Source organism: Stenella coeruleoalba (genome assembly GCF_951394435.1).
Source record: "Stenella coeruleoalba genome assembly, chromosome: 1".
Classification (NCBI taxonomy): domain Eukaryota; kingdom Metazoa; phylum Chordata; class Mammalia; order Artiodactyla; family Delphinidae; genus Stenella; species Stenella coeruleoalba.
In genome coordinates, this window is record NC_137169.1 from 35,786,388 (window position 1) to 35,807,893 (window position 21,506).

General features: G+C 58.2%; 1 protein-coding gene across 2 annotated transcripts in view; it reads right to left on the reverse strand.

Moving 5' to 3' along the window:
• Positions 1-21,007, reverse strand: part of SLC6A9 (solute carrier family 6 member 9) — a 31,322-nt gene extending 10,315 nt beyond the window's left edge. Inside the window, exons 1-5 of one of the 2 annotated variants that reach the window (XM_079942227.1) lie at positions 20,777-21,007; positions 15,073-15,188; positions 2,081-2,237; positions 1,366-1,497; positions 703-973 (exon numbers count right to left, since the gene is read on the reverse strand). In XM_079942227.1, the coding sequence (XP_079798353.1) occupies positions 703-973; positions 1,366-1,497; positions 2,081-2,237; positions 15,073-15,102 (590 nt within the window). In that variant the 5' untranslated portion in view covers positions 15,103-15,188; positions 20,777-21,007. Of the gene's footprint in view, positions 1-702; positions 974-1,365; positions 1,498-2,080; positions 2,238-2,929; positions 2,979-15,072; positions 15,189-20,776 lie in introns of those variants that run through there. The other variant, XM_079942228.1, reaches the window with a different exon arrangement.
• Between the last annotated feature and the right edge of the window lie 499 nt (positions 21,008-21,506).

Here is a 21,506-nt window from a genome sequence, read left to right on the forward strand (position 1 = left end):
TCCACCAAGCCCTCTTCCCATGAGTTCCTCAACAGGACATGGGGAATTTCCTCCAGGATGTCCTGCTGTGCCCTCACACCCACCCAGCTGGGACAAGATCTTCCGAACATCTCCAGCAGCAGCTTTCCCTTCAGCCAGCCCTGAGACTCCATTCTCTGTCACCACGGAGCACGGTGGTGCCAGGCTATCTTTCCTAAGCACAGCCTGACGAGGACAGCCCTGGGCTCAGGAAACTTTCACGGCTTCTTCTGTTCCCGCAGCATTAGGTCTGTGATTCATTCCTGTAAGTTCTCCAAGAGGGCTGGTGCTCCCTCCTAGGCTACCTCACGGCCCGTGAGCTCCCCACACTCCTGTCATTCTCATCACAACAGGTTCCCCTCAGGCTCAGGACCAGCCCCTGCTCAGCTGGGACCCAGGGCCTCCACGCGTGCTGTTCTCTCCAGGAAGCCACCCCCCTTTTCCCTGACTCTCCTCTGCAGACTTGTCTGACTGCTGGAGCCCTCTCTCCCTCGCTGCCACTGTGTGAGCGTCAGCCTCTCCTGAACCAGGCTGTGAACTCCCTGTACCTCTTCCCGCACCTCTGGCCCCCTCCATTCCTGGTACCCTCCCGAGGCTGCAGACGGTTGCCTGATGGCCAAGGCGAGGGCTGAGTGTTGGCGCCAGGGGTCCCCCCCAGAAGCCCAGGTCCCTTGGGGGCCTCACCTCCAGTACTCCTCGCTGGGGCTGGTCCTCTGGAGGGTGTGGTTGAGCGCGTGGGAGAGGTTGCCAGGCAGGGTGGGAGGCCGGGAGCCATTGGTGATGTTGGAAGCATCCAGCACACCGGCACAGTCGGGTGTGTTCCAGGGGTTACTGCAGTAGGCCCAGGGCAGCACGGGCGTCATGGACGAGAAGAAGTAGTAGAAGGCGATGCAGATGACCACGTTGTAGTAGATGCCGATGTATGTGGACACCACCATCATGCCATAGCCCACACCTGGGGGAGGAGAGGGGCCGGAGCAGCCTCACACGTCTAGCTGAAGGAGGCAAGGCTAATTCCGAAGGGCGTAAGAGGCAGGCTTTCATGGAGTGCCACAAAAGAGGCAGCTCAAGGCCTTGGCAGGGGCGAGCTGGGGGGCGAAGGGCCTTCGTGTATGAATGTGGTAGGAAGAGAGCGTGGAGGCCAAGTAAATGTGGATCCCAGCATGTGTCCATGGCCTTGGCCATTGATGGGGGCCTCGGGTTAACACCAGTGTCCCATAGGGGTTGGCAGTGTTTATACAGATGGGCGAGTCAGCATGGTCCCCAGAGGCCCGTGTGTGTGTGTGTGTGTGTGTGTGTGTGTGTGTGCGCGCGCGCAAGCGTGCACGTACCCCACCCAGGCCTCACCTTTGAACATGGGGCTGATCCTCCACACCCCCAGGCAGCCCTGACTTGCAAACTGGCCGAAGGAGAGCTCCATGAAGAACAGTGGGATCCCACAGAAGGTGAGCATGATGAAGTAGGGGAACATGAAGGCGCCTGGTGGGCGGGGAGAGGGCTGGCTCAGGGCGGCTTTGGGGAAATCCCACCCTCTTCCTGCTCAGAACTGACAGCAAAACCTTTGCAACTGGCTGGGCCCCCAGGAGGGTATGCCACGCGCTGGGCCGGAGCCTAAGTCTGGGGCACACTGCTCACCACCTGTCTTTGAACCTGACAGAGGCTCCCAGGAAGTCTGCTCTGAGTCAAACCCAGGGCCCAGAGCCGCCATGTTTGGGTGGGATTTGATGGCTTAACCAAGCAATTTCGCACACATTAGTCAATGAGATCCTCAAATATCCCTGAATCATTTGGGCGCGGGGCTGCTGAAACACAGGCAGTATAAAACAGGGAGCCTTGGGAGGTTGGGTTGCTTTCCTCTACCTCTCCTCCCCTCGAGGGAGCAGGCTGCCAGGGTCGGGGGTGCTGCGCCTTAGGTAAAGGGTACCTAAGCCAGGGATGGGGGCAAAGGAGATCAGGGCCAGAGGCCAGCCTGTCTGGAGTGTGTGCCGCGGAGGGGGCGGCTGGGCCCCGGGGGGTGGGCTCTATCCACGTGGGTGGACCCTGCCCTGTGCCCGCTGGCTACCTCCCCCGTTGCGATAGCAGAGGTACGGGAAGCGCCAGACATTGCCCAGGCCCACGGCATAGCCCACGCTCGTCAGTACAAACTCGATCTGGTTGCCCCAGTTGCCTCGTTTGTGGTTCTGGTCCTTCTTGGTGGCCTCACTGGGTACAGCACCATTCTGCGGGGACAGGAGAGAAGCTACCATCAGCAAGGCATCTGCACGCGCGGTGCCTGACCCTTTGGGCCTCCGCCAGTGGGGACACCATGGACCCTCCAGGCCCCCACCCCACCCTGGGCTTCCCCTCTGCTGGCAGCAGCTGCAGGCAGGCCCGGCAGAGGACGGGAGAGGGAGTAGCGGCCACCGGAGGGTGCTAAGCCGGCCTCCCTCACCAGCCCCCCAGCACGCTGTGCCAGGGGCGCCAGCCCACCTGAGCAGCTGCTACCGACATCTGAGAGGTGGGACACTGAGAGGGAGCTCGAGTTGAGGGCCCCCCAGCGCCAGCCCCTCCCAAGTCTCCCCTCTCCCCTTTGGGTGAGGATCTGGGAGCAGCTGAGCCTCATACCAAGCAGCCAAGCTGGGCTGGGCACAAAGGGGCCTGTGTCCAGACAGCCCCCCCAGCCGCAGCCACCACATCGCCAGGCTGAGCACGCTGCCCATGGCAGGCGGCTGCGGGGGAGGGGACCCGGACCCCTCCCCCAGCTGAAGGCTTTTTCCGGGGGGCACACGGTGGGCAGGGCTGTAGGGTGGGGGAAGGGGGAAGCAACTGAGCTGGGCCAGACCTGGGGAGGGCATTCTGGGGCTCAGGATGGGAGGGCCAGGGGAGCCATGTATATTGCCATGACAGGGGCGGGGGCCCTGGGGAAGCTGACCTGGGCTGGGGGATGCTGGCCATGAGTTGGGGGGAGGAGACCAGAGTTGTAGGCACCACGCCAGACTTGGGAGGACAGACTCTGCTAGGGGAAACAGAGGGAGTGACTCTAGAAAAGGGTCTCTGAGCTGAGAAGAGGTGGGCTGCAGAAGACGGGCTGGTCAGGAGGGGCTGATGAGGGAGTTTGCCCCAAGGGAAGGATGCCGGGCTGGCCTGGAGGAGCTGCGAGGCTGGACTGGGTGGCCTGAAGCCCCATTGAGGACCCTAACCCCACAGCTGGAACTAACCCAGCAAGTTCCTTTATAAGTGAGTGCACCCCTCCCCCATGCCCTGGCCTTTCCACCCCCTACCAGGTGAGCTGGAAACCGAGCCACCCTGAGCCAGTGCCTGAGGGGTCAGAGGTGTCTCACTAAGAGACAGGGACCCCGAGAGTCACCAACAGAGAAGCCCAGAGTCCTTGAGTGACGGAGACAGTCTCCCAGAGATGGGCTGCTCTCCTGAGAGAAATGGCCAGGCGTCCCTGGAGGACACCCAGGATCAAGGACACAGCCGCACGGCCTCTGAGGGATGGCACTGCAGTGACGCTGACCCTCAGCTTGAAAGAGACATATTCAAGGACAATAGGCACGCTGGCCAGTAAACAAACGGGCCTGGTGCTTTGACACGCTGTCGGACCCTGACACTGACCAACAGACGCAGAGGGGAGGAGTGGCCTCCCCAGGCCTGCGCCCTCCGGAAAGGCCCATTTAGGAAGGCAGGCACAGGAGGCCCCAGCACCTGGTGGTGGCCCCCCAGCCGTGCATCCCTTGCTCCCGCAATGGGTACATCTGGGGGGGTGCTCCAGGCTTGCACACCACGTGGGCACTACAGCACAGACACCCTTGTCCTGCACACCCAATCCAGCATTGCCCGGAGAAGACACTGAGCCTTATACCATCCCAGAAGGTTTGGGGGCACAGTACCAGAAACCGTGGTGCTCCCTTCAAGGAGCACGCAGAGCCAACCAGCAGAGCCTGTGTACTTTCATTCATGCAGCCACGGAGGTTTACGAGCTCCTACTATGTGCCAGGCCCTGCACCAGGCTCGGGGAATTCAGCAGTGAACAAAACACACCCCTACCCACTCAGAGCTAGAAGTCCAGGAGGAAGTAAGCCATCAATGAGATAAACACATAATTTTTATATGCAACTTCAATGTGCCCACAAAGGGGAATTTCTCAAGTCACAAGAGCATGGAAGGATGACAAGGGGTGGGGCTGGGGGCTGGGTGCGGTCGCAGAAGGCCTCCCTGATGAAGGGGCTAGAAGGCCACCTTGTCTCTGGGAGTGGGTGGCTCCCAGTTCCAGTGTGACAGGTCCTTACAGAATCCTGCCTAAGCGCCTGTCACCACCTCCTAGGGTCTTTTTTTGGGACAGGCCTAGAAATACCTCAGGGTCAGGGGAGCATTTTTTCAGAGCATTTTTCAGTGTGGGGCCTGCTTGGGGTAGTTTATCCATTCCCAAACAAATCCCAGCCCAATAGGGCTCCTATATGTTGCTCCTACAATAACAGTTTTATTCTGTCCAAGGCTTGTTTACTTAGGGGCACAATGGGGGATTGTGGCAGCTGTGGAGTACATGGGTGGGGTCACGAAGCAGCGGTTACAGCTGTAAAAGAGACAACTGAGGGTCCAGGATGGCCTCATGGGCTGGGCAAGGGCAAAGCCTCTTGCAGAGACCGAGGTCCCCAAGGCCTGAAGTTCAAGGCCTCTCTCCTGGCCCCAGCCCCCTGACCAAGTGCAGCGGGACCAGACTTGGACCTCTGAGGTCTGCTCCTTCCCTGGCGTGGAGGGGGCAGGGAGGGTGATGATGCCTCCAGCCGAGTGCCTAGGCGGTAGCTTGACTGAGCCATCAAGAGCCAGCGGTCACTTCATTCAAGAGCAGCACACCACTAAGCCTTGTGCTAACCAGCTCAGCCCTACCGGCTGTGACCTGGGGAGGCCAGAGCCTGGGGGACAGGGGCTTGGAACTGGGGATTGGGCTGTGGCGGGAAGTAACAGGCAACACTAGGGGTCTGTTGTGCAGAAGGAGCTGAAATGACGCCCTGCAAATGGCACGAGGAGCTCGCGGCAGAAGCAGCACCATCTGCTGCTCCCCAGCCCCGCGGTGCCCCATTCAGGGACTGTGGATGGGATGCTGCCGCGGGAGCCTGGTCCGCAGCTAGGCCTCTGACTTTTTTTTTTTTTAACATCTTTATTGGGGTATAATTGCTTTACAATGGTGTGTTCGTTTCTGCTTTATAACAAAGTGAATCAGTTATACATATACCTATGTTCCCATATCTCTTCCCTCTCGCGTCTCCCTCCCTCCCACCCTCCCTATCCCACCCCTCCAGGCGGTCACAAAGCACCGAGCTGATCTCCCCGTGCTATGTGGCTGCTTCCCACCAGCTATCTACCTTACGTTTGGTAGTGTATATATGTCCATGCCACTCTCTCGCTTTGTCACAGCTTACCATTCCCTCTCCCCATATCCTCAAGTCCATTCTCTAGTAGGTCTGTGGCTTTATTCCTGTCTTACCCCTAGGTTCTTCATGACATTTTTTTTCCTTAAATTCCATATATATGTGTTAGCATACGGTATTTGTCTTTCTCTTTCTGACTTACTTCACTCTGTATGACAGACTCTAGGTCCATCCACCTCACTACAAATAGCTCAATTCCAGTGCGGGCTATGTGCAGGCAGCCTGGCTGGTGAGGGCATGGCGCTCAGCAGGGACAGAAGAAGCCAACCTTCCTCCAAGTACACTGGAGGGAAGGGTCCCTCTGTAAGGGGTAGTCCTAGGGGCTCTAGTTCCCTTCCTCCCCCAGCCCTCCTCTGGGGATGCCCCTCCACTTCCTTCCCTGGCAGCGACGCCCAAGGCTGGTGAGCCTTTTTCAATGCTGCACAACTTTTTTTCTCCCTGCATAATTTTCCCCATTCTAAGCCTCCCATTTTCTTGATCTGCTAGATGGACGGCGTGTCACTGATATTAACTGTCCCTGCAGAGGTTGTTGGCTCTGAGGTGCGCACGAAAGAATTTCTTTGTGCTCCTGGTCTGCCCAGACTGGTGGCCTGTCTGCCTAACCCAGCTCGGCCCCGCCCACTGGCCGGGCTCCAGGCTGGTCCTGCCCATCACGCACCTCCCCCTGTCAGCCCCTCGCTGCTCTTCCAACCTCCCTCAGTCAGTCGCTCACACCTGGGTGGTGAATTAAACCATAGTGGCCTGGTGCCCCTCTGGGCTGCTCCCCTCCTCCTTGGGCTCCCTGGAGGGGCTCCCCCACCTCACCTCTGACTCACCCGGTGAGTGATCTCCAGGGCAGGGAATGCCCTGCCCTGCCCTGTGCCCGAGCTTCCCCAGGCCCGGCAGGATGCAGGCTACTGGGGGTGCCTTCCATGGCTGTGTGGGTGGGCTGGCTGGTCATCCTCCATGACGCCTGCCGTGCACAGACATACACGTATAAAACCCTCCACGCCCCTTACCCTTAGAAGCAGTCGTTGACCTGTCTTGGGTTCACAACTTCCCACCCCTGTTCCTGCCTAGAGGGGTGAGCCACACCGAGCAGTCCCTTACATAAGTCCTTTCCATAGCCCTCTGCCCTCTACGTATTCACTGGTCCGGATGAACTCCTGGAATTAAGGGAGTTCAGCTCTGAGGACAGAATCCAGATCTCCCTCTATACCTTGGGCCTGGTAGGGCGGGACCCTGCACTGGGGGTTAGAAGCCTAGCATTCTAGAACCTGCTCCCTCAGCAGCCCTGGGCAAGCCACTTCCACTCTCAGCATTCAGCATCTTTTCCTGTAAAATCAGGGGATAGACAGACGACCTCAATAGATCTCCTAATATGCTGTAGCTCTGCCCTGCCTGGAATTTGCTATTTCTGACTCTCTCCTGTATTTTCCATTAGTTCCCACTCGCTTTCTAAACAACTAAAAAAAAAGAAGAAGGTGTTATTGCTTTCTTTCTGATTATAAAAGCTTATCATTTAAAAAAAATTGGAAACTACAGCAACGTGTAAAGAAACAATGCTGCAGAGCCCGCTCCCAGTGGCGGCCACCAGCACCACCGCAGGGGTGGCCCTTCCTTCTTCATGCTCAGACCCAGAGGCAGCCCAGGATTCTACCCTGGGCGGCGGTTGTGCTCTGGCTCCCGACTCCTGCCCTCCGAGAGCGGTGTCCACGGGATATTTCTGTGAACTGTGAGCTCTGCTCTTGGTGGGCACTGAGGAATCCTGCAGCAGCCCGGGCAGGGCGGGCCCCACGAGGATCCAGCAGGCTTCTTGTCCAGGACTCTGCAGCCCCAGGGTTTGCTCAAGGGATGAAGCCCCATCCAAGACAAACTTTGTGGAGGAGAACGGGCAAGACCCTACATCCCAGACTGACCTTGCGCCAAATCCAGATCACTGGCAACTTTCTCTGAGTCCCAGTGGGGAATTCAGGCAGAACAGCCAGGACAGTAAACCGTGGCTGCCTCAGGAGACCCTGTGACCCCCTCACACCCCTTGGTTCTTGTTTCCCCAACTTCCCTCCCATCGGTCCAAGCAATCCAGGAGCCAGGCTGGCCCTCAGGCAACATCTGCCCCGCAATGACAGAGCCTTCCATCTTGCATCTGGCTTCGCTCATCCAGACACGGGAAAGAGTCAAGGGCCCGGGCTGGAGCAGCAGGACCGTGGGAAAATCTACCGCAGACCCGAGCAGTACGCAGGGACTATTAGTGCCTCTCGCTTCAAGGAAAACCTCCGAGCACCTGTCAGGAGATCAGGCCCTCACACAGGAGGTGAGAGAGGCAAGGACATGCCCGGGGCTGTTTCATCCCAGAGCCCTGACTGGCAGAGAGTGATCTGCCAGTATTGTGGACAGCAGACAGAAGATGCACCCCAGGCATGCCAGGCTCCACTCTGGGCCCTGGGAGAAGTGATAGGGCCATTGGGTGGGCTCTGCTTCTGCCCTGAAGCCCAGCAGTCATGCCCTGCACTGTGGCAGCCGTGAGCAGTCTCTGCCCCGCTCGGTTGGCAGTGGGCTCGCATTCTGGAAAGTGGCTTTGGCTTCTGACCCTGGCAGTCCTGAAGGTGGAGGGCAGCCCTGCATAATGTTTCTCCCAAATGCAGCCCACATCTCCCCAGAGGACATTCCTTCTCTTGCCTTCCGAAGGTCAAGTCAGGATGCCCTCCGGGCACTTGTCCTAGACACTGGCGAACACCGCGTGGGGTCTCTCTCCTCGCAGCCGAGACTGTCGCCCCATCCCGTTCCCCCACGCTCACCACCGAGTCCATGTAACGAGTCCCCCTGCCCCCTCACCACTCTCCCCATAGGAGTAGCTGCCGTGGCACAGACAATGGGGCTGTATTGATTAGTACAATTCCTGGGCACCTCCGGCCCGTCTCCCCGGGAGCTAGGACAATGCAGCTTTGATACACAGAGCAGATTCTCAGCAGGTCCCTGGGCTGGGGGAGCCCTAGTAGCCCCACTCTCCTCCCCTGTGCCGCCTCCGCATAGCTAACTCTTCCCGCTCCTTTGCACAGTTGCAACTTTCTGGGTCACTTTTGCTGCTGTCTGTCTCTCTGGCTGGCTGTGCCTGCCCCTCCCTGGCACAGACCACTCAGTCCCTCTCCCCACCCCCAGCCCTGCCTCCCAGTCTTCCTGGCACCAGAGAGGGGGCTCGACCTCCTGGAAGGTGACTGACCTGTTCTGGGGAGGAGGGGGCCACAGGTCCCTGAGCCGCGGCCATCCCAGGGTGAGCACTTGGCGGGCGTGTGCGTGTCCCCTCTCATTCACACCTCTGCCGGCTCCAGCGACACTGACGCATCCCCTGCCTCCTCCACTGCTGGCTGGGCAGCATCAATTACTTTCACCTCATCTCCTCCTGAAGCTCTGCCTACCCCCTCCCCGGCCCTCCCCCTCCAGCCAGTCCCCATGCAGCCCAGCTCGGGTGCTCCACAGTTAGAGTGAAGCGCAGCGTTTGTTGTATTTCTCCCTTGTTCCCAGCAAGTTATTGGAACAAAACACATACACACACACACACACACTCACAGCCACAGGGTGAGGCAGAGCGGGCGTGGAAGGGAGAGAGAGGGCGGCTCAGTTCCATTCCAGAATGAGGTCTGGGGCCCAGATGCTTCTGAGCGCATAGGCCTGGCACTTGGTGGGCTCCTGGTAAGGTGGTTGGGTACCACTGGGCACTAGAGATGGTGAAGGAGAAGGGGGAAGGGGGCGCAACCCACAGGGCACTACCAGAGCATCTCAGACTTCTTAGAATGCTGTGGGCTGGGGGCTGATGGGTCCTGAAGCAGTCCTTCCAGGAGTTGGGGACTCTCAACCAGACAAGACGATGGAGTGTCCCCATTAGAGAATATGACTGACCATGTAAAAAAGCTCTGGCTTAGTGAACGGTGCTGTCACCTGTCTGAAGAAAGATGGCATTAGCCAAGAGGGTGGCTGCAGAATAAGGACCTTTGAGGATTCGTACTGCATCGCCCAGAACCTGAGGTATTCCCTCTGGGAGTGTGTACCGAGTGGGCTGGGCACAGTCCAGCAGGTGTCACCATGGCTGGGGTGGAATGTCACTCAGACCCATCCTATCCCTCTCCTCTGAGGCCACACTCACTGGTCAGTCTCCAGCGGATGCTGAGACCCCACAAACCCATGGCCAGGAAGGTGGGCACGGGTGTTCTGGTGCTGGGAGGGCAGAGCTCTTTTTGGAAACTGATAGGTTGGCAAAGGGTCTGGTACATGGTAGGATCTTAGTAAACATCGGTCAAATGGAAGCATGGATGAATTCTGATGTAAAGGAGAGCTTCCTTGTGAGTTTGGTAAGTGAGGTGACCCCAGTGGGAACATGGCAGGATGACCTTTTTTTTTAAGGGCAAAGGCTTTAGAGTCAGACAAGCCTGGGTTCAAACCCCAGCTCTGGCAGTTCTCACTATATATATCTCCTTAGGCAAGTCACTTAACATGTCTGGTCTTAGTTTTTTCATCTCTAAGATGGGGATAATATCCATCTGTCTTTGAAGCCAATAGCATTATTAATAATAGTAACAGCTAATACATATTAAGTGCTTACCATGAGCCAGACACTGTCCTAAACACTTTAGATATATATTAACTCGTTTAATCCTTCCGACAGCCCCTTGAGGTAGGTATGTTGTTATGCCCATTTTGGGGAAGAAGATGGGGACTGACCTCCGCTCAAGAAAGTCTCCTAAGAATGGCCTCAGACTCCACTGACTGAGCTGTTCCCCGGGCCAGCCTCACGCAGCCGGGTCCCCAGACACGCTCCGCAGACTTCCTGTGAGCCCAAACTGAGGGCCAAGGCCCTGGCTGGGCCACTGGCTCCAGGAAGGCCCAGTCACCCATGATGCCCAACTGCTCACTTCCACCCAGGGTGGGCTCCGGGCTTTGGCTGCCCTGGCCTGGGCTGGGTGCCCAGAACAGGCAGCCCTGGCTGGACAGCTTTCTCTGGCTCTGGCCATGGGGACAGGAGGCGGCAGCGGCCCAGCTGGGTCCTGGCAGTAATGAGGCCTCATTAGCGGGATCCAGCTGCTCCAGCCCCACTCAGGGAGGCCGACTCCCCCAACCCCGCCTCTGACTTTTCTTAATAAGAGTGGGCATGCCTCCAGAGGGCCAAGGAGTCTAGGGGCTTTGTTGTACCCTGTGACTCCGAGGGAAGGTCCTACTGAGCCAGGACTGGAAAGTGCTGGGGGCGGAGGGGCTGCAGGGAAGCCGTGTGAGGGGAGGGGAGGCCGCAGGACTGAGTAGGTGGCCTCCAGGGAGGCCGGGGAGGGGAGGGAGACCAAGAGGAACGGAGGGCAGGTCCTTGGTCCGGAGAGGAAGCCTAGGGAGGTTGGGCCTTTTCCTCTGGATCTAGATATTGTCCATTTCACTGGGGAGGGGGTAGTTGCGCATCTAGGATCATCTAGTTGATTATCTAAGTCATTGCTCAGGCTGTCCTGGCTAGGAGAGCACCTTCTCTGTGCTAGGCCTTATAGAAGGAGAGTGCCCACTGTGTGTCGGTGCCTGAGGTAGGAGAAGACCTACTGTGTGTCAAACCCGTGCTAGGAAGGCACACAGTGTGTGCCAAATCCAATGCTGGGAGAGCTCCCACTGTGTGCCAGGCTCTGTGTTAAGAGAGCACCCACTGTGTGTCCACCCCACAGGGAGCCCTTGTGGTGTGCTGGGTCCTGCACTACACGAGTGCCCCATGCATGCCAAATTCTGTGCCACGTGAGGACCCAGTATATGCCCAGGCCTGAGCAGGGTGAGCACCCACTGTGCCCCTTGCACTGTGTTAAGTGAGTGCCCAATGTTTGCCATGTCTGTACTAGCTGAGCACTTGTTACATGCTGGGACTCATGCTAGGTGAGTGGCTGGTAAGTGACAGGCCCTCTACCAAGGGAGGGCCAGGTGGGTGTCAAGCCTGTGCTTGCTCAGATCCCAATGTGTGTCAAGCCCATACTAGTTGAGCACCTGCTACATGCCAGGACTTGGGCTGGGTGAGCACCCACTGTTCGCCAGGCCCTGTGAGGGCTGCTGCAGACAAGAAGTATCCAAACCCTCTTGTCAAAGCATAACAGAACAGGTCGGGGCGGGGCAGCCCCAGGTGGCCTGTGGTGCTTTCAAAGCCTTCTAGGGGGCCTTCCCTGGTGGCGCAGTGGTTAAGAATCCACCTGCCAATGCAGGGGACATGGGTTCAAGCCCTGGTCCGGGAAGATCCCACATGCCGTGGAGCAACTAAGCCCGTGCGCCACAACTACTGAGCTCCGCCCTAGAGCCCACGAGCCACAACTACTGAGCCCGTGTGCCACAACTACTGAAGCTCGCACGCCTAGAGCCCGTGCTCCACAACAAGGGAAGCCACCGCAGTAAGAAGCCTGCCTCCGCTCACTGCAACTAGAGAAAGCCTGCGTGCAGCAACAAAGACCCAACGCAGCCAAAATAACAAACAAACAAACAAACAAATAAATAAAATAAATTAAAAAAAAAAAGCCTTCTACGACGATTCAGACGTTCTGGCACCCAGGGCTCTAGCCCGGGTCACACTGCTCTTATTCATCATGAGGCTTCCAGGGGCAGAAGCAACCAGTGAACTCAAAGATGTTGGGGCTTCCCTGGTGGCGCAGTGGTTGAGAGTCCGCCTGCCGATGCAGGGGATGCGGGTTCGTGCCCCGGTCCGGGGGGATCCCACGTGCTGCAGAGCGGCTGGGCCTGTGAGCCGTGGCCGCTGGGCCTGCGCATCTGGAGCCTGTGCTCCGCGACGGGAGGGGCCGCAACAGTGAGAGGCCCGAGTAAAACAAAAAAAAAGATGTTGGGAGAGGCCAGTGAGGCTCACCAAGGCCTTTCTGCCCAAGATGCTGTATGAGTGGGGAGCGGACACAGGGGAGGGGACTGAGTTGGCCAGCTTGTGGACTTGGTATGCAGCTGTGGGGTTAAAGCTGACCCAGTAGGGCTCTCCTGTCCTGGGCTCCTCTCCTCCAGCTCTCTGTCCTCCGAGCCCCAGGCAGCCCGGCCCCACATGTGTATAGAGGCACTAGGTCTCCACGAAAGGACCACCGCCACCCCCCACCCCCAGTGCCCGCAAGCATCCCAGCTGCTCCCAGGCTTGGAGGCACCCCGGCCAGCTGGGTTCCTGCACGGCCCTGTCCTAGGAGCTGCTGAGGCGTGAGGGAGGCAGCTGAGCTGGCCTGGCAGAGAGCATCTGGGCTGGGAGCGGGGGGAGGGACACGTGCGGCAGGCATGTGGGTCTGGGCACGTGCTGGGAAGTGGCTCACCCTCCACGGGGCACCTGCCACATGAAGAGCCCAGCAGAAGGTCCAAGGATGACATAGGGTGGACACTGAAGAGACCCAGGGGACACCTGTCCTCATACCCAAACCTGGGGCAAAGGGGGATGGAAGTGAGGACCCCATGGCAGGGGCCAGCTGCCTACTCCCAGCCTACCAGGGCACCAACGGCAACAGAAGCCACAGACCTGGGACAGTCCAAGTGCCACTGGCTTACATGCATGGCCCTCAAGACACTCTGTTCTGCCCCACCATGGCATCCAGAGAAGGAGCATCCTCAGTCACTTGCCCTTAGGGGACCACAGGCACCTAATAAAGTCCAGGCGCAGCTGCCTAGGTTAGCTAGGAGAGATGGCTCTCCTCAGAGGCTGTATCCTAGAGACAAGCACTGAATGGAGGCGGAACTGGTTCCAAACTGGGTCCCGAGAATAGCGGAGCCCAAGGTCATAAGCAGAACTGAGAAAGAAGCAGGAATAGAATCTCGAGCAACCGCTGGGGGTGCCCAGGGGACATGCTATGGAGCCTCAGACTCAGCAGCGGCGGGCAGAAGTCAAAGGTCAGAGGGCACGGAGGAAATCGAGCCCCAGCTATCTTTAGGCACATCCTGGTGCTGGGAACAGGCGTCCCAACGCAACATTCCCTTCCACAGACGGGCTGGCCTGCTGGCCGGCAGAGCCCAGGGTCCGGGAAACTCAGCTCCGGTAGGGATTCTGGGACCTTGTGATTCACGCTCCCTATGCTGCCCACGTGGGTTCCACATCTCTCCTGCCTCCCTGCCCCAGTCCTCTGAGGGTCACTCCAGAGAAAGCAGAGCAGCCAGTACTGAGTAGTACAGAGTACTTGGAGGGTTTCTTAAGTTTCATGGGACACAGAATCCCCATGTAGGGAGGGGCAGAGCCACTTCCTGTAACAGGCCCATGGCAATTCCAACACTTCCGGGAAGGGTGAGGCCATTTTTGATTCGATCACAGCATCCACCCCCTAGCAAGTATTCAGGTCAGGAGACCTCCAGCTCTGCCCACATCTGAGCACTCAGAGTTCAGGCTGGCTGAGGAATACTTTGAGAAGCTTAGTGCGTTCGGACATGTTCCAGTCAGGAGGGGGCCAGACCAGAGCAGGTCTGAGGGGCTGGATGCTGGAAGTTCAGAACGGGATAGAGGATAGAGGGTCCTGAGCCTGGAGCATGACTGTCCAGCTCTCTCCCCCAGACCATTCCTTTGGACCAAGTACTTCGAGTCCCAGAAATCAAATCCCTGGTGAGGGACAGGGCTTGTTTTGGGAGGGCTCGGCAGAGACCCTGGGCCAATCAGTCTTTCACTGAATGGGAACAGCAACAGGAGAATCCAAGTGGAGAAGGGAGGAGCCACGGGAGGGGCCGTGCTCGGTCACTGGCTTCCTCCCCTGACAGCTGCCCAGTGTCACTGGCTCCTGAGGCAAGATCCCAAGTGAAGGAATACAACCACTGCCCTTGGGGTATCTTCCTGGTTCCTGATTCCAGTGCTGGCCTGTTCCGTCCATCAGTGAGCCGGCCCTTGCCCACTGCTTCTCACCACCTCTCCTGTGCTCTGAGGCAGTGAGCAGTGAAGAGCTGTGGCTTGGGGAAGGGGGAGAGGGAGGTTTTCTGAGGAGGCCTCAGGATAGGATTCAAAATGAAACGCTCTGGGCTTCCCTGGTGGCACAGTGGTTGAGAGTCCGTCTGCCGATGCAGGGGAGACGGGTTTGTGCCCCGGTCCGGGAAGGTCCCACATGCCGCGGAGCGGCTGGGCCCATGAGCCATGGCCGCTGAGCCTGCGTGTCCGGAGCCTGTGCTCCGCAACGGGAGAGGCCGCAACAGTGAGAGGCCCACGTACCGCAAAAAACCAAACAAAACCAAAATGAAACGCTCTATGTTACTTTTCAGAGTGGAAGAAGAAAAAAATCAGACAGGCTCTGAGGACCCCTTGATCAGCACATGCTGAATGCTCCCCACGGCAGGCAGAGCACAGCGTTGGGGGTGCCTGGGTGTCAGCCGCAGGACAGCCCTCCCAGCAGGACTGACTGCAGCCTTCTCTCCAGGGTATCTTGTGATGAGGGTGGGAAGTGTGCCTCGTGCCTCCCAGCATGCCTTTCGGGCTCTGTGGTGGAATCTGCACTGCTATGGGCTCGGAGCCATGGCAGCATCTAACCTGCTGGGTGAGGGGCTGCCCACCTGGGCCTGGGACAGCCCTAGCACTCAGGAGCCCTGGCAGTGCCAGACTCGGGGCCCCACGGAGCCTCCTAGGCCCTCCTGTCAGGGCCAGCAGCTGACAGCAGGCCCCAGCGGGGATGGTGTCATGACCCCCTCCTCCCTGCAGTCTGGTCCCTGTACTCACCAGCATCGCTTTGGCACCTTTTCCTACCATAGTGGCGGTGGGTTAGGGGCTCTGGAGTCCCGGACCACACTCACAGGCTCTGTTTCTAGCACCTTTCAGAGCACAGGCCTCAAGAGCTGTGGAGAGAGCAGAGAATGCACTGAGGGTTTGGCCCAGGAAGGCAGGGCAGGACATGTGTGGCCCTCAGGGCTCTTCAGAACAGGTAGTGCAGGGCCCCGACCACCAGCTGGCAGGCCCCCTCTTCCCTCCCGCCCTGGCCCAACCCCTGCCAGACCATTTCCTGTCCTGCTCATTTCTGGGTGACCCTCCATCCAGTTCCTACCTCACTCTTCTCCCAAACCTTCCCCTGGATCCCTTGGTCTCCAGACTTCCTGTCCCAATGGGCAAAGGTCTATTTTTGACTCTCCAGGTGCCCAATTCTATAAAAGATAAAAAATGAACACAGAACTGGGACAGGGTCCAATACCTTCATCATCTGTGTGAATGGCTTCAACCTTTCCCCTGACGGGGAGTCAACTTGGCTCAGCACATGCTCCCCAACCTCGCCCCAGCCAGGTGTCCAGGATGGTCCTTCCCTATCCTGCTGCCACTCAGCTTGGGCTCCAGGCAGTGGGCTCATTGTTATGTCACTAACTTGGACCAGAAGCTCTAGGCACACCAAACACAGCAATGTGTAGGCACAACGCTGCCATGCCCGTGCTCAGGCTGGCCCCTGCCGAACACCTTCCCTCCTGTTCACCAGGTGAACTTCTACAGATCCTTTAGAAGCCTGCTTAAGTGTCACCTCTCCTCTGTAGCTTTTCCTGACACTGCCCCCACTCCACCCCAGAGTGAACACACTGTCTCCTCTTTTGTGTTTTGTGCAGACTTCTACCAGGGTCCCTATCAACTCATTTGCTTACGTCTGTCAACCATGGGTTGGTTGGCCAGTTCCCTGAGGGGTTGGATGTGTTTCATCTACCCCTCTGTGCCCAGCACCTGGCGCGGTGCTCAGCTTGTAGGGGGTGTTGGTGGAACTGAGTTGAAGGGAAATGGGTAAGGCTGAGGCCTTGGAATGAGGGGCCAGGTCAGCCGGAGATCTCGTAGGAAGCCTCTGAGAGGCGAGGTGGGGCTGGTGAGCGGGAGGGGCAGACAGACGGGAGGGGCAGCCATGCAGCTGCTGGTGTCTGCAGGTTCAATGCTGGATGGACGCAGATGGAAGAGTGGGGAGTTTTTGACAGGTCACAGGAGTGGAATCAACCTTCAGGGAGCCTCAAAGAATTCTCTTATGGGAGGAAAACCCGGGGTCAGATGCACAAGGACATTCACGCTCCATAGGGCCTGGTCCTAGGAAGGACTGGGGCCTTCTCTGGGTTCTCTCAAGGAGTCTCTCTACTCCAAAGGCTGTTTTGTGCCACTCTGCCCCCGCCTACAGCCACATTCAAGGGCCACCTCCCACCCACAGGCCCAGGAAGCCTTTGGAAGGCTAGAAAAGAGGAGGAAGAAGCTCTTCTTTGCCTATGCAAACCAGCCCTTGGCTACCTTAGGCCTTTGTCCTGGCCACCAGGTGTCCTGCATAACCTTCCCCCCAGGGTGGAGCCAGGTAGGGATGTGACTTGCGACCATTTCCCTTTGGTTAGTCACCGAGGCCGGACTTCCTGCCTCTCACTGTTCCCTAAAGAGGTCCCTGCTTGTGGCTTTGGTCTTCTGGGGGCAGTCAGAACAGGGGGTGTGCTCCCTTAGAAGATCATACCCTTGTCTTCGCTTACCACACCCCTCCCTCCAAGCTGTACACTCTAGATTTGCTGTCCTCAAAGCTGTCCCTCTTCAGCTAACAGATAATAATGACAATGATGGTAATAATGACAATGATGATAGTAATGACAGCAGATGGCATTATTAAGAGCCACCTCACTGGTTGGGCATTACGCCCTCTGGTCAGGTGAGTAAACTGAGGACACTCCGTCCTGGAACCTAAGTTCCAGGGTGTTATCCCTAAGCACTGCAAATACAGCCCTTGTGGTCAGGGTGCTGACAGATTAGTGGAGAAAAGGTTGCTTGGGGGCTGCTTCCAGGACAATGAGTTGGGTGTAAAGCTTTGCTTCTTCTCCTGCTTCTGCCATTTCTATTAAACGGCCCCACCCATCCATTCAAAAAGTACCACCTGAATGCCTACAATAGGCCAGGCCCTCTTCTAGGGGCTGGGCATCCACATTACCCAGGCACCAGGCCTGCCCCTAACCCACATATGGGCCACTATTGACACGCTCTCCATCTGTGCCACATGGGTCAGAGTCAGGTTAGCTTGTGATAAAAAGCTTGGACTCTGGGACCTGGAAGGAGGAACTGGCTCTGCCACTCATTAGGTATGTGACTTCAAGCAAGTTACTTAACCTCTCTGAGCCTCAGTTTTCTCAATCTGGAAGACGGGGCTAATCATACTTCCTTTGTACATTCTGAAGTTTGTGCTTAATTTTTGACTCTACAAGTCCTCCACTTTTTCCTCCCCTCCAATCCATTAATCTTCCCAAAGTCCTAAAGCCCTGATTCCCTCCAACAGTTTTCCACAGCCAACAGGATATGGCCTAAATTGTTCAGCAGGCATTTAGGGCTGGCCACAATTCAGTTCATTTACTCCGCAAGTATTTATTTCGGGCTTGCTCTGGGCCAGATCTGTGCTGGGCACTAAGATCTCTTCAGTCTCTGCCCTGCTGCAGCTTGCAGGCTGGTGGGGAAATGAATGAAACTGGTGACTCAAATGTGTATAATTAAAGCCTACAATAAAGGGTGTGAAAGTGAAAGAACTTCTTTACGAAAATCTACACCAGGGGGGCCTGGTCTTGTCTGAGAGTTACAGAGGACTTTCCTGAGGAAGTGATGTTTAAGAGTCAGAGGGGGATGATTCGGCAACAGTGAGCAGAGAAGAGGAAGGGAGATACAAGCAAATGAAATACTATGGGCAAAGACTGTGAGGCTGAGGCTCAGAGAGTGAGGGAGAAAGTGGCCAAAGACAGAGGTGGAGAGATAAGCAGGTTCGGGGTCTTCGGGGCCTCGGTTTTGGTCTTTATCCTGAGGGCAATGGCAGCTACTGAAGTCTTTAAAGGAGAGTTGTGACTGCCAGGAGGAGCAATTGGTGGAAAGTGCATTTTGAACACATCACCCTAGATTCGTGTGGAGAAAGGACTGGAGGGAGGGAAGAGGGGAAGAGAGGAAATCAATTAGGAATAGGCCAGGCCAGGGATGAGGGGACTTGGCTCAGGAAGGTGATGCTGGGGTGGGGAGAGGTACAGAGATTTGAGAAAAATAAAGAACGCAACTTTGGTAGGAGACTTGGTGATGAATTGGACTTAGGGGGTGAGGGATAAGGAGGGGTCTCTGGTTTCTGTTGGTATAATAGGAAGAAGCCTGTGCTAGTCCCAGAGACAGGAATGCTGGGGATGCTGCAGGTTTGGAGTGGGGAGAGGATGAGCTGGGTTCGAGTTGCCTGTCAGCCACCCAAGGGAAGATGGGGAGAGGGTAGTCATAGGACCCAGCCCACCTTTACTGTCTCACTGCTCAGTCTTCCTCTCCTCCAAACAGGACTGTCAGGTCAATCAATTTTAAGGGTCCATCTGGGCCAAGACCTGGAGTCCTCGCTGGGGATGGAAAGGTGACAGGTTCTTTCCTGGCCTTCAAGGACCTCACAGTTTAGGAGAGAGATAGAGGAGGAAACATAATCTCCATTCACTGTGACGGAGGGAGTGGAGGGGCTGTGAGGGTAGGGGAGGGCCCTAGATCTGCCTAGATTCAAGGTCGGCTACCTGCAGCCACTTGCGGCCACCTGCGGCCACGTGGGACTATTCAGCATCCCCAGAGGGTTCTTGTCTTCATGCCTTTGCTTAGGCAGTTCCCTCTTCCTTGAGCACCCTTGTCCCCATATCTATCAGTATATACCCCACCCGTCTTCAAAACCTGTCCCAATGCCATTATCGTCAAGAAGCCTTCCTTTCTCCTCCCATTTGCAGTCAATCTTTAAATGCTACTCCCGGTTACCCCCAAAGCACGCTGTGTACATCTGATTAATATGCTCCTCACACGGAGCCGTTGCGGCATGGTTACTTGTGTCCCAATCTGCCTTCCCCACCAGCTGGAGAGATCATCCAGGGCAGAGGTGTGATTCTTCTGTGTCCCCAGAGCTGGGCACTGAGCCTCAGTCGCAGTGTAGGCCGAGTAAGGGGGCGTTTTCTCTGCGGTCCTTGGAAACATTTGGGCATGCTCAGTGTCGCTCTTTAGTCCCTTCCTAGAACCAGTCCCCTCACCCACTATCCTCCAATCTTCTGACGCTCCCTCACTTTGGGGTTCTTTAACCTCTCAGGTCCTTCTCTCCTTCTCCACTCCTTGCTCCCCAGCCTTTATCTTCTAGCGGCCGCAGCATCAGGCTTGTTTCGGCAAAGAAACAGACCTAGGCTTTGTGAGGGAGCTGTCAGAGCGCTGGGGACGCGGCTCCTTTAAGAGTGACCAGCGAGGGGGCGTGGCCTGCGGAGTACAGGCCCGAAAGGGGGCGCGGTTCCTTTAAGAAACAGCCGGCAGGCCCAGAAGAGGCCCTGGAACGGCAGGAAGAGGCGAGGTCGCTCTCGGAGCTATAGCACCGCCTGGAGCGCCCAGATTCCTCGAAGCGGGGCGCGTCCGCCTTAATCGGGGTGCGAGGTGTCGGGGGCGGGCGTTACATCAGCCGCCACGTGTGGGCCTCTCAGCTGGTGTGGAGGCAGCAGCCCCGCCCCGGTCCCTGCCGTGGAAAAGTACCCGGGCGCCCAGGTCCCCGCCCCCTTGCCCCGCCCCCGAGCCGGCTCAGGCCCCTCCCGGCCCTCCGGGAAAGCCCCCTCCCGCCCGGCCCCGGCCCGCCACCTGCTCCCGCGGGCCGTGGCTGCGGGGTGCGGGGCGCCGGCGGGGAGTGGGCGCCCCGGGCTGCTAGGCCCCTGCCCTCACCTGCGGCCGCCTGGGCCCGCCCTACGCGCACCGGGAATGAAGGTTGGGCTGGGGAGGGCGCGGGTTACAACCCCCAAAGAACAACGCGGCCGTAGCCCCTTCCCAAAGCCGTGGCCGGGAGCCGTGGACAACAGCCCGAGGGCACCGAGACTCCCCGGCGCGGCTTCCCGAGACCTGCTGGCGCGCGGGAACCCTCAACCGGCCGCCGAGTGGGCGGGCAGATAGTGAGGCAGGCCGGCTGGAGGGGCCAGATAGGCAGCTTGGCCGGCCAGGGAGATGGAGAGCAGGAGCCCGCATGAGGGGCGCAGACACCCGGCCCACCGGTTCCGGGCGCCCGCAGGCCCCAGGCGCGCAGACCCACTGGCGCCTCAGACAGAAGCTCTGGTTCCGGCGCTGCCGGCACATCCCCTCTCCCGCAACCCCGGACCGAACCGGCGTCAGCACGCAGCTCCCCCTCCTCCAGGAGCGCCCCCCGCCCCGCGCCGCCGTTCCCTCCCGCTTCAGCTCCTTGGTGACAGCGGTGACACCCAGACGCGCGCACCTACCCCGACCTTTCCGACGAGACAGACATCCCTGTACGTTCACCCACACTCTTACCCCCAGATGCCCGCATGCATGCGCGATCTCACACACACACACACACACGCTCGCCCGCCCGCTGGTCCTGGGGCTCAGCCCCGCGTAGCCACCAAACACCCAGACCGACGGCGGGACAGACAGAGGCGCGGGCCGCAGCGCCCCCTTCCCCCAGGCTCCTTACCATGCTGCAGCCCCCGGCCCAGGCTTGCCGGGTCCGCACCGCGGTGCGCCCAGGTGGCTTTCTTAAAGGGAAAGTTGCATCAGCCTCCTGAGGCTCAGTGCCGCCTCGAGTCCGCCCGCCCCGCCGCGCCGCTAGCCGCTCCTCCTGAGCTTGTTATGTTTTGGTTTCAGAGAGGCGGGGGCCAAGAGTTTGGTGAAAGTTTGGAGAGTGGAGAAGGCTTGCGAGATCCAGCCAAGTCCCTCCCCTCTCTGAACAGCTCCCCTGGCCTCCCTGCGCCCCCCCCATCTCATCCCCACCCCCGGACGACTTCTCAGGCTCCTCCTCCCAGGGAATAAAATTACAAGTTGCTCCTGCTTTCAGATGATTGATCCCCACGAACCCCTGGGAGTGGGCTCCGCAAAGGAGCCCCCTTCTCCGCCCCTGCCTTGCTGCCCTCCAGCTGGGGCCCTTGGAGGAAGCAGATGTCCCCTTCGGGCTAGGCTGGAATGAAGCCAGAACGCCTGGGGCACTTGGGGGGCTGGAGCTGGAGTTAGCCTGCCAGGCCCCCGGCCTTCTGCGCCTGCGTTCCCCCTAGAGAGAAGTCAGAGCAAATTCCATTCCCTTTGAGCGGTGCCGCTAGGGACTGTGGGCACAGCTGGGTAAGGCCTGGGTCCTACTCCTTGGAACTGGAGGGCTCTGGATCCTTTCTCCATGGACCCTCCTTTGACCACTGGTTTGGTCAACCCTACAT